The sequence below is a fragment of the Chiloscyllium punctatum genome, chromosome 42 (assembly GCF_047496795.1).
Source record: "Chiloscyllium punctatum isolate Juve2018m chromosome 42, sChiPun1.3, whole genome shotgun sequence".
NCBI lineage: Eukaryota > Metazoa > Chordata > Chondrichthyes > Orectolobiformes > Hemiscylliidae > Chiloscyllium > Chiloscyllium punctatum.
Window position 1 is genome coordinate 34,209,934 of NC_092780.1, and position 17,319 is coordinate 34,227,252.

The 17,319-nt window shown below is 41.9% G+C and overlaps 1 protein-coding gene across 1 annotated transcript in view; it reads left to right on the forward strand.

The window, feature by feature from the left end:
* The first annotated feature begins 1,519 nt into the window (after positions 1 to 1,519).
* LOC140465885 (integrin alpha-8-like) overlaps positions 1,520 to 17,319 on the forward strand; it is a 153,622-nt gene continuing 137,822 nt past the window's right edge. Inside the window, exon 1 of the mRNA XM_072561780.1 lies at positions 1,520 to 1,749. Coding sequence (XP_072417881.1) covers positions 1,520 to 1,749 — 230 coding nt within the window. The remainder of the gene's footprint in view (positions 1,750 to 17,319) is intronic.

Sequence of the window (17,319 nt, forward strand, 5' to 3'; positions counted from 1 at the left end):
ATTTATAAATTATACAAGAGATGCGGTTAAAGGAATATCAGAACAGCTTGATGCAACTAGTAGGATGGCATGGGAAAACAGAATGGCCCTTGATATGATTTTAGTGGAGAAAAGGGGGGGGGTGTGTGTGAAGTTAGGAGGAAGCTGTTGTACCTTTATTTCTAATAACACTGCGCCTGATGGTTCAATTACTCGGGCCTTAAGGGGATTGACTACCTTAGCAGAGGAACTGGCTGAGAATTCAGGAGTAGACACATCTCTCACGGGATGGCTTGCTAAACTCTGTGTGCCAATTCCAGGCACCATGCTTGCAAGCGTATAATAAACATACTGATTGATTCAGATCTTGTCTCGGACTGAAATCATTGAAGTGAGTAAGCTTTGTTTTTCACAGTTCGATGTAGGCAAAACAATAAATTCAAACTCAACTGGCTTTTAGTATCCTGGGGTATAATTTAAACTGATTGGTTAGATTTGAGTTGTTGTCAAAACAGCAACCAAAACTCAGGTATCCATTTCACAGCCAAATATTACATATTTTCACTTTTCCAGTTTACTCTGGGACTGCCATCTCAACAGATACATTGCTACTTGTAAGCTCTCAGTGCAGAACACCCTGTTAAAAACATAGTACATGGCTTCAACTTCAAAACAACCATTAGATGTAGGGCAGCAGATACATGGGAATGCAAGTACCTCCAAACCATACCCCATCCTGACTTGAACCTGTATTGCCAATTGTTCATTGCCAGTAGGTCAAAATACCAAATGTCCCTCCTAAGAGCACTCTGGCTGTACCTACATTACACGGACTGCTGCAGTTCACTACTAACTTCTCAAAGAGAGTTCTGGCAATGGACAGAAAATGCTGGCTTCGGACTGGTGCTCACAACCTGTGAAAGAGCTATTTTTAAATTTTGAAACATATCTGTTAACAATTTTCTCTTTATACTACAGCAATCTGATCTTCCACCTCTCACAGCAATTATTGTTATTATCTCTTTGAATCCATGCCTGAGACTGCCAAACCTTGGTTAATTCTCTGTCTCAAGCTTAAATCTCTTTGGAACAGCATAAAGTCAGATATAATTCTCAGCAGTGATCTGAGAGAAGTGACATTTAGCATACCTTTGAGAAATAAAAGGAGGTGCAATATTTTAACATAGATCCTAATTTCCTCGCTGGATAAAAGAATCAGGAATTCCACCAGGTCATTATTTTGTTCAGCGTCTGACTGTCAGTCTAATTGTATTTCACATTTCTTACTGACCTATTGTCTTCTTACATGTAATGCATCTGCTCATTCAGTTGGTAAGAGCTTTCGAGAGAGAGAGAGAGAGAGACAGAGCAGCTGAAATAAGACTTCTTTACAACACAGATCATGCAATTTTCTTTTGCAAAGAGCAAGTCACTGCATGTGTTGATATATATTATCACAAGGATCATGTTTAACCACAATGATCATAAAAACTGAAGAAGTAACAGACGTAATTTCCCTTCCTAGCTGAGGGAGTGACAGATGATCAAACACTTAGTCAACTTCTATTTTTCTTTAGCTGTGTTTGATTTGGACACAAAGGTCTGGAAAATGCACGCTTGCTATTTAATGGAAATTTTGTCCGTTTATCTGCTTGGACTATTGCACCTTCATGCATTCAATTTTGATGCAGAAAACCCAATCATTTATTCGGGGCCTGAAGGAAGCTATTTTGGATTTTCTGTCGAGTTCTACTTGCCAGATGGTGGGAAGTAAGTACTTGCCTACAGCTTTTACATTTTACCAGTTGATATGCTGTTTATTGTTCAAGACTTAGCAAAGTGCTGCACACAGAGCCTGAGTTAATGTCCAACAAGACAGGAGTCAGCAAGACTCTGAATATCTGGATAAAGAAATCTTCGCTAGCAAGTGGTTGCTTTTGCAAAAAGGGGAAAAGAGAATCCCTCAATCACATGAAGACCTCCTAGAAAAGCTGCCTGTTTCCCTGTGTATGGATGATGATTGAGGCAAGAACATGTCAGGTGAAAACAACATCAGAGTCTTATTGTCCTGAAAAACATAGCATTGGTCTAGAATCCTACACCTTAAGGGCAAGAGCACTGGACCTGACAGCCGGAGTGTGTGATTAAGACCAGATACATAGAAAGAGTGTCAATGTTTTCAGAAAGCTTTTAAAGGGAATGAATTGCAGCAAAGTATTTTATATTCATTCTTGGGATGTGGGTGCTGCTGGCTAGGACAGCATTTCTTGCCAAACCCTAATTGCCTAGAGGGCAGTAGTTAAAAATCAACTACATTGTTGTGGGTCTGGAGTCATAGAGTCATAGAGATGTACAGAATGGAGACAGACCTTTCGGTCCAACCCGTCCATGCTGACCAAATATCCCAACCCAATCTAGTCCCACCTGCCAGCACCCGGTACATATCCCTCCAAACCCTTCCTATTCATGTACCCATCCAAATACCTTTTAAATGTTGCAATTGTACCAGACTCCACTACTTCTTCTGGCAGCTCATTCCATACACCTACTACCCTCTGTGTGAAAACGTTGCCCCTTAGGTCTCTTTTATATCTTTCCCGTCTCACCCTAAACCTATGCCCTCTAGTTCTGGACTCCCCAACCCCAGGGAAAAGACTTTGTCTATTTATCCTATCCATCCCCCTCATAATTTTGTAAATCTCTATAAGGTCACCCTCAGCCTCCGACACTCCAGGGAAAACAGCCCCAGCCTGATAAGCCTCTCCCTATAGCTCAAATCCTCCAACCCTGGCAACATCCTTGTAAATCTTTCCTGAACCCTTTCAAGTTTCACAACATCTTTCCAATAGGAAGGAGACCAGAATTGCATGCAATATTCCAACAGTGGCCTAACCAATGTCCTGCACAGCCGCAACATGACCTCCCAACTGTACTCAATACTCTGACCAATAAAAGAAAGCATACCAAACACCTTCTTCACTATCCTGCCTACCTGCGACTCCACTTTCAAGGAGCTATGAACCTGCACTCCAAGGTCTCTTTGTTCAGCCACATTCCCTAGGTTCTTACCATTAAGTGTATAAGTCCTGCTAAGATTTGTTTGCCCAAAATGCAGCACCTCGCATTTATCTGAATTAAACTCCATCTGCCACTTCTCAGCCCATTGGCCCATCTGGTCAAGATCCTGTTGTAATCTGAGGTAACCTTCTTTGCTGTCCACTGAACCTCCAATTTGGTGTAGACCAGGTTAGATAAGGACAATAGATTTCCTTCTCGAAAGGAACTTCCAACAATCGACAGTGGTTACATGGTCAGCATTAAACTCGTACATCCAGATTTTTATTGAATTCAAAGTACATCATCTGCCATGATGCAATTTGAATGTAGGTACCTATAACATTACCTGGGCCTCTGGATTAATGGTCTAGCACTAGGACCAACACCTCTATGAAGTCGTTTGCAGATAAAATTCTAGGGAGTAGAAACTTAGTGGCTGAATGGAACATCGTAAATAGTTCATGTGGTAAAAAGGGGTCAAAATTGTATTTTGCTGCTGTGCAACACAAGTTATGGAAATGGCAAATACAGAGGGTTCTTATTACGTGATAGTTCCATCTCTATGCATTAACCACATCATTTAAACTAACTGGGCCAGAATCACCTTAGAGTCAGTACAAGTAAGGAAAGTTCACGTTCTACAAGTAATAGTCTAAATTCTTCAATCCCATTAAATCCAATTTGCATTGAAGAAACACACAGTATAGAGGTATTCCAAATTAAATTCCAATAACTGAATACGCCACCAATTTAAGAGGCCAGCAAATTCTTGTCGAATAAAGGCGATAATTTGGATTTTGTCTGATGAATCATAATAGATGGGGAGGAAGCAGCGGCCTCTTTCATATTTATATCCAAACGGGATAAAATGAAGAAAGATGTGAAACAATTTGCTAATCCACTATAACCCGTATTAGCCCACGCAATCATCCAAAGTGCGATTAACAAGGGATCTTTCAATCATTTCTGGATGAATAGATTTCAATGTATCATTTGACCATTCTTGTCCATTACTATATTGTACAGTAATAATGATCAATCACTGATAGTGGAGTTGGGGGTCAAGCAGTCATTTGAATTCAGAAAAGCAAAACTTGTTGATGTTACTCATGAAATGGGCTAGAGACAGTAAGTCAGGATTGGAGTGTGTATTACTGTTTGTCAGAATGGAAAATAGGCAGAGAGATGGAGGCTGAAGCCATATACTTCACTGGTTATGGGAGTCTCATGGAGTTGTGCCACGATCCTCATAATCAGAGAATTGGATGAAAAGTCCAAGGAAGGTTCAAATCCAAAAATAAATGACTGAAGAAAGTCTCAAAATCAGAACCCGCACTGAGTAAAAGTGACTGTGAAGCTGCCAGTGAGTTGTAAAACCCAGAGTGAGTGTCAGGAAAGTCAAACCTACTGTTGCTGCTGAGTATGACTCCAATGTGATTCCAGTTCCACATCAATGTAATTAACTCTTAACTGACCTCTGAAGTTGTCTAGAAATTCACTCAGTTGCTTCAAACAGAAGCAAACCCACTTAACAACTTTTCATGGTAATTAAGGATAAATCTCAGTCTGCCACCAACTTATTTTTAAAAATTATTTTTATAAAATGAAATTGCAACCAGGCATCACAACAGCATCACTACCATATTGGCGGTGGATAAGTCATTGGAGGTAATTCTGAGTTTACAAACATTTGGAGAGGCAAGGATTCATGGAAATTCATAGATTCCCTACAGTGTGTAAACAGGCCATTTGGCCCAACAAGTCCACACCAACCCTCCAAAGAGTATCCCACCCAGACTCATTCCCTTGCCCTATTACTTGACATTTCAAAGAACAAAAGAACAAAGGAAATGACAGCACAGGAACAGGCCCTTTGGACTTCCCAGCTTGCGCTGATCCAGATCCTCTATCTAAACCTGTCACCTATTTTCTAAGGATCTGTATCCATTTGCTCCCTGCCCATTCGTGTATCTGTCTAGGTACATCTTAAATGATGCTTTCATGCCCACCTCTACCCCCTCTATTGGCAACGCGTTCTAAGCACCCACCACACTCTGAGTAAAGAACTTTTCATACATATCTCCCCTAAACTTTTCCCATCTCACCTTGAACTCATGAACCCCTAGTAATTGAGTCCCCCACTCTCAGTAAAAGCTTCTTGCTATCCACCCTGTCTATATTTCTCATGATTTTGTAGACCTCAATCAGGTTACCCCCTCAACCTCCACCTTTCTAATGAAAATAATCCTAATCTAGTCAACCTTTCTTCATATCTAGCACCCTCCATACCAGGCAACATCCTGGTGAACCTCCTCTCCACCCTCTCCAAAACATCCACATCCTTTTGGTAATGTGGCAACCAGAACTGTACACAGTATTCCAAATAGGGCCAAACCAAAATCCTATACAACTGTAACATGACCTGCCTACTCTTCTGCTCATAGCCCATCCGATGAAGGAAAGCATGCCGTATGTCTTCTTGACCACTCTATCAATCTGCGTTGCCACCTTCAGGGTATAATGGACCTGAACACCCAGACCTCTCTCTAAATCAATTTTCCTCAGGGCTTTTCCATTTACCATATAGTTCGCTCTTGAATTGGATCTTACAAAATGCATCACCGCTCATTTTCTCCAATTGAACTCCATCTGCCATTTCTCTGCCCAACTCTCCAATCTGTCTATATTCTACTGCATTTTCCAACAGTCCCCTTCACTATCTGCTACTCCACCAATCTTAGTGTCACTTGCAAACTTGCTAATCAGACCACCTATACATTCCTCCAGACCATTTATGTATGTCACAAACAACAGTAGTCCCAACACAGATCCCTGTGGAACACCAATGGTCACAGTTCTCCATTTTGAGAAACACCCTTCGACTACTACTCTCTGTATACTACTGTCCAGCCACTTCTCTATCCATCTAGTTAGTACACCCTGGACCGCATGTGACTTCACTTCCTCCATCAGCCTACCATGGGAACCTTATTGAATGCTTTACTGAAGTCCATGTATATGACATCTACAGCCCTCTCTCATCAATCAACTTTGTCACCACCTCAAAGAATTCTATTAAGTTGGTAAGACAGGAACTTCCCTGCACAAACCATGCTGCCTATCACTGATAAGTCCATTTTCTTCCAAATATGAATAGATCATATCCCTCAGTATCTTCTCCAGCAGCTTCCCTTTCACTGACATCAGGCTCACTGGTCTATAATTACCTGGATTATCCCTGCTACCCTTTTTAAACAAGGGGTTGACATTAGCAATTCTCCAGTCCTCCAGGACCTCACCCATATTCAAGGATATCTGTTAAGGCCCCAGCGATTTCCTCTCTTGCTTCCCTCAGTAACCTGGGATGGATCCCATCTGGACCTGGGGACTTGTCCATCTTAATGTCTCTTAGACTATCCAATACTTTCTCCCTCCTTTTGCCGACTTGACCTGGAGTAATTAAAATCTATCCCTAACCTCAGCATCCATGAAGTCCCACTTCTTGGTGAATACTGATGCAAAGTTCTTATTAAGAATCTCGTCCATTTTCTCTGATGCCATGCATAACTCTCCTCCTTTGTCCTTGAGTGGGCCAACCCTTTCTCTAGTTACCCTCTTACTCCTTATATACGAATAAAAGACTTTGGAATTTTCCTTTCGTAGATTAGGTTTATTTTCACCAGAAAAAAGGAGATTGGGGTTGACCTGATTGAGGTTTACAAAATCAGGGTAGAGACAGGGTGGATAGAGACAAGCTCTTTCCCAGGGTGAAGGATTCAATAATGAGAGGTCATGCTTTCAACGTGAGAGGTGGAAAGTTTAAGGGGGATACATGTGGTAAATACTTCACACAGAGGGTGGTGGGCGTTTGGAACGCGTTGCCAGCAGAGGTGGTAGAGGCAGGCACGGTAGATTCATTTAAGATGCATCTGTACAGATGCATGAGTAGGTGAGGAGCAGAGGGAATTGACCGACAGGTTTAGACAGTACATTTGGATCTGCTCAGGCTTGGAGGCCAAAGGGCCTGTTCTTGGGCTGTAAACTTTCTTTGTTCTTTGTTCTTTGTTCTTTGTTCTTTGTTCTTAACGCCATTTGCTAAAGATATTTCATGACCCCTTTTAGCCCTCTTAATTCCTCATTTCATGTTGGTCCTACTTTCCCGATATTCTTCCAAAGCTTCATCTGTTTTCAGTTGCCTATACCTTATGTATGCTTCCTTTTCCCTCTTAGTGAGTCTCACGATTTCACCTGTCATCCATGGTTCCCTAACATTGCCATTTCTCTCCCTCATTTTCACAGGGACATATCTATCTTGCACTCTAATCAGCCCTCTTTAAAAGCCTCCCATATATCAAATGTGGATTTTCCTTCAAACAGCTCCTCACAATCCACATTCTCCAGCTTCTGCTGAATTCTGCTTTGGTTGGCCTGCCCCCAAGTTAGAACTATTACTTTAGGACCACTCTCATCTTTGTACATGAGTGTTCTAAAACTTACGGAATTGTGATCATTATTCCCAAAGTAATCCCCTCCTGAAATTTCAACCACCTGGCCAGGCTCATTCCCCAACATCAGGTCCAGTATGACCCCTTCCTGAATTGGACTATTTACATACTGCTCTAGAAAACCCTACTGGATGCTACTTACAAATTTTGCCCCATCTAGACCTCTAACACTAAGTGAACCCTGTTAATGTTGAGAACATTAAAATCTCCCATCACCAGCTCCTACATCTTTCCATAATCTGTTTACATGTTTGTACATCTATCTCACAATCGCTGTTGGGAGGTGGTAATATAGCCCCAATATTGTTACCACACCCTTCCTATTTCTGAGCTGTGCCCATATCACCTCACTGCTCGAGTCCTCAATAGTATCTTCCTTCAGCACAACTGTGATATCCTCTCTGACCAATAATGCAACTCCTCCACCCATTTTACCTCCCTCTCTAACCCACCGGAAGCATCTATATCCTGTGATATTTAGTTGCCAATCTTGCCCTTCCCTCAACTAAGTCTCAGTAATAGCGACAACATCATTCTCCCAGGTACTAATCCAAGCCTTAAGTTCATCTGCCTTACCTACTACGCTTCTCACATTAAAACAAATCTACCTCAGATCACATGTCCCTTTGCATTCATCATCTGTTCCCTGCCTATTCTTCCCCTAAGTCACGCTGACTTCATTATCTAGTTCCAACAGGCTTTAGTTACTATCTCCACTAACCTAATTTTGGTTTCCATCCCCCTGCCACATTAGTTTAAACCCCCCCTGACTAATGCACCTAACCTACACATTCTTAAACACTATCGGCAATTTAGCATGGCCAATGCACTTAATCTGCACATCTTTGAACTGTGGGAGGAAACCTGAGCACCCAGAGGAAACCCAAACAGACATGGGGAGAATTTGTAAACTCCACCACAGAAAGTCGCCCAAGGCTAGAATTGAACTAAGGTCCCTGGCACTGTGAGGCAGCAGGTCTAACAACTGAGCCACCATGTAAAATAATAGGGTAAAGGAATGGGTCTGGGTGGGATAGCCTTCTGAGTGTCTGTGTGGACTTGTTGGGCCATTTGGCCTGTTTCCACACAGTAGGGATAGGAATTTCTATGATTAGATAAGGTCAGCATGATTTTATGCAAACTTCATTGAGTTTTTTAATGCAACAGCCAAAAGGATTGATGAGGGCAGAGTAGTTTACTTTGTTTACTTGGACTTTAGTAAAGCCTTTGACAAAGCTCCACATGGTAGACTAATTAATAAAGTTAGATCACATGGGATTCAGGGCGAGCTTGCCAAATGGATACAAAATTGGCTAAATGGTAGGAGACAGAGGGTGGTGGTGGAATGCTGTTCTTTGGACTGGAGGCCTGTGACTAACGGTATGCTTCAGGGACTGGTACTGGGTTCACTTTTGTTTGTCGTTTATATAAATGATTTGAATGAGAATATAGGAGACATAGTTAGTAAGTTTGCAGATCACACCAAATTTGGTGGTTTAGTGGACAGTGAAGAAGGTTATCTAAGGTTACAAAGAAATATTGATCTGTTGGGTCAATGGGCTGAGGCAGATGGGGTTTAGATAAATCTGAACTATTTCATTTTGGTAAAACAAATAAGGTCAACACTTACACAATTAAGGGTAGGGCTCTGGGTGGAGTGGTAGAACAGAGAGACCTAGGGGGTTCAAGTAAGTCTTTGAAATTTGCAGCACAGGTAAACAATGTGGTTAAAAAGGTGTTTAGCACACTTGCCTTCATTGCTTAGACTTTTGAGTATAGGAGTTGGGACGTCATGTTCAGGTTGTACAGGATGTTGGTGAGGCCTCTTCTGGAATACTGTGTCCGGTTCTAGGAAGGATATTATATTAAACTGGAGAGGGTTCAGAAAAGACTTACCAGGATGTTGCTGCTGAAGATATATTTGAGATATAAAAATAGACTGGAAAGACTGGGCATTTTTCATTGGAGTGTAGCAAGTTGAGGGGCAACCTTATAAAGTAGGAGGTATTTTTTAAGGTGAGAGGAGAAAGATTTAAAAAGGACATGAGAGACATTTTTACACTGAGTGGTTCATGTGTGGAATGAATTGCCAGAGAAAGTGGGTGGCATCTGGTACAGTTACAATATTTAAAAGACATTTTGATAAGGACATGAATAGGGAAGGTTTGGAGAAGTTTGAACCAAGCACAGACAGGTGGAACTCGTTTAATTTGGGGACATGGTCAGCATGGACTGTTTGGACTGAAGAGTCTGTTTCCATGCTGTATGACTCTGTAGCTTGTCTAGTTCCTTCAGCAAGTGAAAGTTTTGAGTAGCGGATATTCAATAGAATCTTCAGAAGTGTCAATGAACTAAATTACTTGCACTCAAATTCTCAGGCATTGGGAGGAAGAGAAAAAAATGCAAGAGGCAATAAAGATGGGGAGGGGTGTTAAGAGCAAGAGATTCAGATAACACTGATATCTGTATTGCTGCCTTGAGACATCAGAAAAAGAAGGATTGATGAGGATAATTTATCGCAACAAATTGGAGTTGTGGGGGATAGAGTTTTTATTTTTAAGGAACACACTCCATTTCAAGTGAAGATGGTACTTTACCACAAGGATGGCAATTTATGCTGATATTCCATTGCAGTACTGAGGGAATTGGGCACTGATAGAAATGTTGTGTGTCAGATGGGATGTTAAACTGAGCACTGTTGGTTTTCTCAGGCAGGTAGAAAATATCCCATGGCACTACTTGAGGAGAACATTGGCAAGTGATACTTAGTGCCCAAGCCAATGGTTAACAGTCTGATCATCCAGTCATTTTTCTCATTGCTGTGTGTGGGAGCTTGCTTCTGCATCTTTCTACAGCACAACATTGATGGCAGTTCAGAAAATGTTTCACAACTAGCAATTACATCAGAAAGTCCTGAAGTGGTGAAAATGCCTATAAATAGAAGTTAATTCTTTGGAGAGATTAGGCAGAAATAGACTGTTTCCAGTTATTGAAGGATCTAGAAGGAATAGACATTGATGTATGAAGAAAACTCATTTTTTTAGGACAGAGAGCCTTAAAGTTATGGAAAGAAATACCATAGTTATAGGTTGAAGGACAGTCATGTAAACATTTAGAAGTAGATTGGTTTCAAACACCGCGTCATTTATCTTGTTCTCTTCTCTGAATTCACTGTCCTCTTATTGTTAAAATTTGGAAAGCCAGCTGGTGAAAAAGGGAACTAAAAGTCAATCTTTACTCAGTTTCCATTTACTCAAAGAGAAACATTGCAAGTGGACAACTCCCCACCCTACTCACTGTTCCAAAGACAATATTGCTTCTTTATATGTGCTCAAATAATGAATATGTCACATTTGATTGTTCTTATCCTTAACTTATACAATAAAGCCTTGTCCTCCCTAAATCTCTGACTCCATGAAAACCCTCTTAGCAATAATCATGGGCCCCTTTTGAACTTGTTTCTTCATATGGCCTTGCTAGTTCCATTGTTTCATTTGCAGGTAAGGCCATCTATGACTATTTTCTGTGTCATTCAACATTCAGATCACCTTTTTGTGCCTAAACCTTACCTCCTTCTGTACCCATTCCTGGGGGAAAAAAAACTGTCCCCCCATGTAGTTACAACTGCACTTTCAAAATTCCAAAGTGTCTATCCCTTGGTCCTCCATTCACCAGAACTTTTCTATAGCTGTTCAACAGCCTCACCTCCATCTTCAATGTCCCAGTCCTCAATAAAGCCATAATTCTCTCACCATCCTCCTTGTACTGCCTTCACCTTCCTTAAATCCAAGGAATACAGACTCAGAGAGAATATAGAGACAACTGAATAAACAAGCTACGATCAGACCTCTGGTTGGTCCAGATAAAACATTATTAGCCCCTGCATTCAGCTGCCAAATCAACATATCATTTCCAGAACATGGTGGATTGCACAGGAAACCATAGGAGTTCTTTCCCTATTGCAAAAAGTCTTCTCAGGCTAATCTCCCCTGTCCTTCCTTCCTCGTCTCCAATAACAAGTGCGAGGAGCTGACGGAGCCCTTTGATACCACGATGTTGAGTGTCTCCCTTCCAATAACCTGGCTGTGTTTCCCTTACTAATACCCTGCTACCCTGGACAAACTCTGTCTTCCTCTAGTCTCTCTCCAGTGCTCCCTCATGCGCTCCTTGAAATTATTTTGTTCATACATCTGCCTTGGTTGTTTCATCATCAACAGAGACTAACCTCCTGATCCCTTGGTCCTATTCCCACTGAACCGCCAATCACCCAGCTTCCCTGAACCCCAGATGAGCCAATAGAAACTCTCTTCAGATATTTATCCTTTAATCTGTTGCCATCACCCTCTCAAAAACCCCAACCACTGACTCTTTGACATTTCAAAGTCCTGTCCCATCTCCAATCTAACTTCCACTCCAAAGATCTTGAAATTCCATTACCTTCCAAATCTATTCCCAGCTTTCCCAAAACTTCTGTTTGAATCCCTCCAAACAGATTATTGTACCTACCACAGTACAGGATTGAATTCTATCAACATTGAGTAAATAATCCTATGTGACAGTGAGAAAGATGAACTTTCCTTCCTTGTTCTTATTAAGTTGTCTACAGCATTTGACACAGTATACCACCATCTTCCTTAAGTATGTCGCTGCTAACATTCAGCTGGGTGGGACTGCTCTCATGTTGTTCCATTCTCATCAGTTCAACCATAGCTAGAAAATCATTTACAATGGCTTCTCTTCCTGCTTCCACAGTACATTTGAGGTCAGGGATTGAAATGATGGTCGCCCAAACCATAAGATATATGAGCGGAATTAGACCATTTGGTCCATCAAGCCTGCTTTGCCATATGTTTATGGCCTAGATGCTTTTCAACCCCATTCTCCTGCCTTCTCCCCATAACTTTTGATCTCCTCACTAATCAAAAAACTATCTATTTTTGTTTTCAATCACTTAAAGACTTGACCTCCTCCACTGCATTCTATGGCAATGTGTTCCAAAGATTCACCACATTTTGGCTGAAAAAGCTCCTCCTCTTCTCAATTCTAAAGAACTTGCCCCTTCACTCTAAAGCTGTGGCCTCAGGTCTTTCCTCCTCGTGGAAACATCTTCTCTACACTCATTCTATCCAGGCCTCTTAGTATTCCATAAGTTTCAATCAGATCTCCTCTCATCCTTCTAAACTCCATCAAGGATAGACTCAAAGTCCTCAACCGCTCCTCATATGACAAGCCTTTCATCCCCAGGTTCATTCTTGTAAAATGCCTGTGGACCCTGACCAATGCCAACATATCCTTCCTTAGATACAGAGCCCAAAACTGCTCACAACATCCCAATTGTTTAGATTACATTACAGTGTGAAAACAGGCCCTTCGGCCCAACAAGTCCACACCGACCCACCGAAGTGAACCCACCCATACCCCTACATTTACCCCTTACCTAACACTACGGGCAATTTTAGCATGGCCAATTCACCTGACCTGCACATCTTTGGACTGTGGGAGGAAACCGGAGCACCCGAAGGAAACCCACGGAGACATGGGGAGAACGTGCAAACTCCACACAGTCAGTCACCTGAGGTGGGAATTGAACCCAGGTCTCAGGGGCTGTGAGGCAGCAGTGCTAACCACTGTGACTCTCTGCCGCCCATTGTGGCCTGACCAGAGCCTTATACAGCCTCAGCAGTACATCTCTGCTCTTTTAACCCTCTTGAAATGAATGCTGACATTGAATTTGCCTTCCTAACCACCAACTGAATCTACATGTTTACCTTAAGTGAATCCTCCATTAGGATCCTTTGTGCTTCAGACCTCTAAAGCCTTTCCGCATTTAGAAAAGAATCTATGCCTCTAATCTTCCTATCAAAGTGCATTACTTCACATTTTCCCTTATTATATTCCGTCTGCTACTTCATTCTCCACACTCCAAGTCCTTCTGCAGCCTTGCCATTTCCCATAACTGATCCTCCACTGTCCACAGCCGATGCCTTTCCCCCATTCCCCTGTGCTCTCTGACCTACACTGACTGACTGGAAAGCGATATCGCAATTACAAATTCTCATCCTTGTGTTCAAGCCTCACGCTTCACTACTTTTACAATCTCTTCCAGCCATACAAACCCATACGCCCACACTCTAATTTTGGCTTTTTGTGCATCCCCAGCATTAAGTGCTTCACTGTTGGTCATTGTACTGACAGATATCTCAGCCTCAAATTCTGGAATTTCTCCCGACACCTGTTGCCCCTCTACCTCACTTTCATCACAAAAAAGCTGTTTGAAGCCGAGCTTTTTGATCCAAAATCCCCATATGTGACACTCTGTCATACTCTTCATTTATAATAATCCTGTGAGGTGCACTTGGAACTTTTGTATTATTTGAAAAGCAGTATATAAAAATGAAATGTTTTTCTTATGGCTAGGTGTTCCTGAATGAGAAGGAAACAAGAGGTTTGAAAATAAGGCCAAGGGCAATGGAGATGATAACCAGTAACTAATTGCCTCCAGTTATCCCATTGTCTTTGCAATTTCCACATAGTTTTGTGTAGTATGTATTAACGAAGTCTTTTATTGGGGCTTTGCCTTCTCCTCTAGTAACTCACAACAATCGTCTCAAAGGTAAATAGAAACTAATAACAAATATTGGCTAGATTAGAGTCATATAGCCAGAGAGGTGTACAGCATGAAACAGACCTTTCATTCTAACTCGTCCATTCCCACCAGATTTCCCAACCTAATCTAGTTCCATTTGCCAGCACCTGGCCCATATCCCTCCTATTCATCCCTTCCTATTCATATACCCATCCAAATGCCTTTTAAATGTCTCACTTGTATCGGCCTCCACCATTGCCTCTTAGGCCCCTTTTATAACTTTGTCCTCTCACCCTAAACCTATGCCCTCTACTCCTGAACTCCCCCACCCCAGGGAAAAAACTCTGTCTATTTATCCTATCCATGCCTCTCATGATTTTATAAACCTCTATAAGGTCACCCCTCAGCCTTTGAAGCTACAGGAAAAACAGTCCCAGCCTGTTCATCCTGTCCCTATAGCTCAAATCCTCCAACCCTGGCAACATCCTTGCAAATCTTTTCTGAACCCTTTCAAGTTTCACAACATCCTTCCAATAGGAAGGAGAACAGAATTGCACACAATATTCCAAAAGTGGCCTAACCACCATCCTGTACAGCCGCAACATGACCTTCCAACTTCTATACTCAGTGCTCTGACCAATAAAGGAAAGCATACCAAATGCCTTCTTCAATATCCTATCTCGCTGCGACTCCACTTTCATGAAACTATGAACCTGCATGCTTTGTCGAACAACACTCCCAAGTGCCTTACCATTAAGTGTATAAGTCCTGCTAAGATTTGCTTTCCCAAAATGCAGCACCTCGCATTTATCTAAATTAAACTCCATCTGCCACCCATTAGCCCATTGGCCCATCTGATCAAGATCCCGCTATAATTTGAGGTAACCTTCGACGCTCCAGGGAAAACAGTCCCACTACATCTCCAATTTTGGTGCCATCTGCAAACTTACTAACTATACCTCCTATGTTCATTTCCAAATCATTTACATAAATGATGAAAAGTATTGGACCAAGCACCGATCCTTGTGGCACTCCACTGAACACAGGCCTCCAGTCTGAAAAACAACCTTCCACCACCATCCTCTGTCTTCTACCTTTCAGCCAGTTATGTATCCATATGGCTAGTTCTCCCTACATCCCACGAGATCTAACCTTGCTAACCAATCTCCCATGGGAACCTTGTCGAACACCTTACTGAAGTCCATATAGATCAGGTCCAATGCTCTGCCCTCATCAATCCTCTTCATTAATTTTTCAACAAAACTCAATCAAGTTTGTGAGACAGGACTTCCCACACACAAAGCCATGTTGACTAACCCTAATCAATCCTTGCCTTTCCAAATACTTGTAATTCCTGTCCCTCAGGGTTCTCTCCAGCAACTTGCCCACCACCGATGTCAGGCTCACCAGTCTATAGTTCTCTGGCTTGTCCTTACCACCTATCTTAAATAATGGTACCTCATTAGCCAACCTCCAGTCTTCTGGCACCTCACATGTGACTATTGATTGATACAAGTATTGTCAGCAAGATGCCTGGTAATCACTTCCCTAGCTTCTCATAGAGTTCTAGGGTACACCTGATCAGGTCCAGGGGATTTATCCACCTTCATGTGTTTCAAGACATCCATCACTTCCTCCTCTGTAATATGGACATTTTTCAAGATATCACCATCTATTTCCCCACATTCTATATTTTCCATGTCCTTCTCCACAGTAAACACTGAGGCAAAATATTCGTTTAATATCTCCCCCGTCTCCTGCAGCTTCACACAAAGGCCACCTTGCTGATCTTTGAGGGGCTGTATTAGCTCCCTAGTTACCCTTTTGTTCTAAATATATTTGTAAAAACCCTTTGGATTCTCCTTAACTCTATTTGCCAAAGCTATCTCATGTCTCCTTTTTTCCTTCCTGATTTCCCTCTTAAGTATACTCCTACTGCCTTTATACACTAAGGATGCAGTCAATCTTTCCTGTCTATACCTGACATATGCTTCCTTCTTTTTCTTAACCAAACCCACTATTCCTGACACTTAACAGCCTTTCCTTTCACCCCTGAAAATGTGCTGCTGGAAAAGTGCAGCAGGTCAGGCAGCATCCAAGGAACAGGAGAATCGACGTTTCGGGCAGGAAATTCACACAGCAGGAAGGTACTTTCTCTGGACTCTCGTTATCCCTTTTTTGAAGGCTTCTCATTTTCCAGTCATCCCTTTATCTGCAAACTTCTGCACCCAATCAGCTTTTGAAAGTTCTTGCCTAATACCATCAAGATTAGTCTTTCTCCAGTTTAGGACTTCAACTGTTAGATGATGTCTATCCCTCTCCATCACTATTTTAAAACAAATAGAATTATGGTCGCGGGCCCCAAAGTGCTCCCCCACTGACACCTCAGTCACCTGCCCTGCCTTATTTCCCAAGAGTAGGTCAAGTTTTGCACCTTCTCTAGTAGGTACATCCACATACTGAATCAGAAAATTGTCTTGTACGCACTTAACAAATTCCTCTCCATTTAAACCCTGAACACTATGGCAGTCCCAGTCTATGTTTGGAAAGTTAAAGTCCCCTACCACAACCACCCTACTATTCTTACGGATAACTGAAATCTCATTCCAAATTTGTTTCTCAATTTCCCTCTGACTATTTGGGGGTCTATAATACAAGCCCAATAAGGTGACCATCCCTTTCTTATTTCTCAGTTCCACCCAAATAACTTCTCTGGATGTATTTCTGGGAATATCCTCCCTCAGTACACCTGTAATGCTATCCCTTATCAAAAACGCCACTCTCCCTCCTCTCTTGTCTCCCTTTCTATTCTTCCTGTAGCATTTATATCCTGGAACATTAAGTTGCCAGTCCTGTCCAGCCCTGAGCCACATTTCTGTAATTGCTATGATATCCCAGTCCCATGTCCCTAACCATGCCCTGAGTTCATCTGCCTTCCCTGTTAGGCATTGAAATAAATGCAATTTAATATATCAGTCCTAGCTTGTTCTCTGCTTTGATCCTGCCTGTCCTGTTTGACTTGCTTCTTTTCTTAACTGTACCAGCCTCAGATTGATCTCTTTCCTCAGTATCTCCCTAGGTCCCAACCCCTCACTTTACTAAATTAAATCCTCCTGAGCAGCACTAGTAAATCTCTAGATGTAGGTTTGCTTGCAAAGCTGGAAGGTGCATTTTCAGACGTTTTGTCACCAT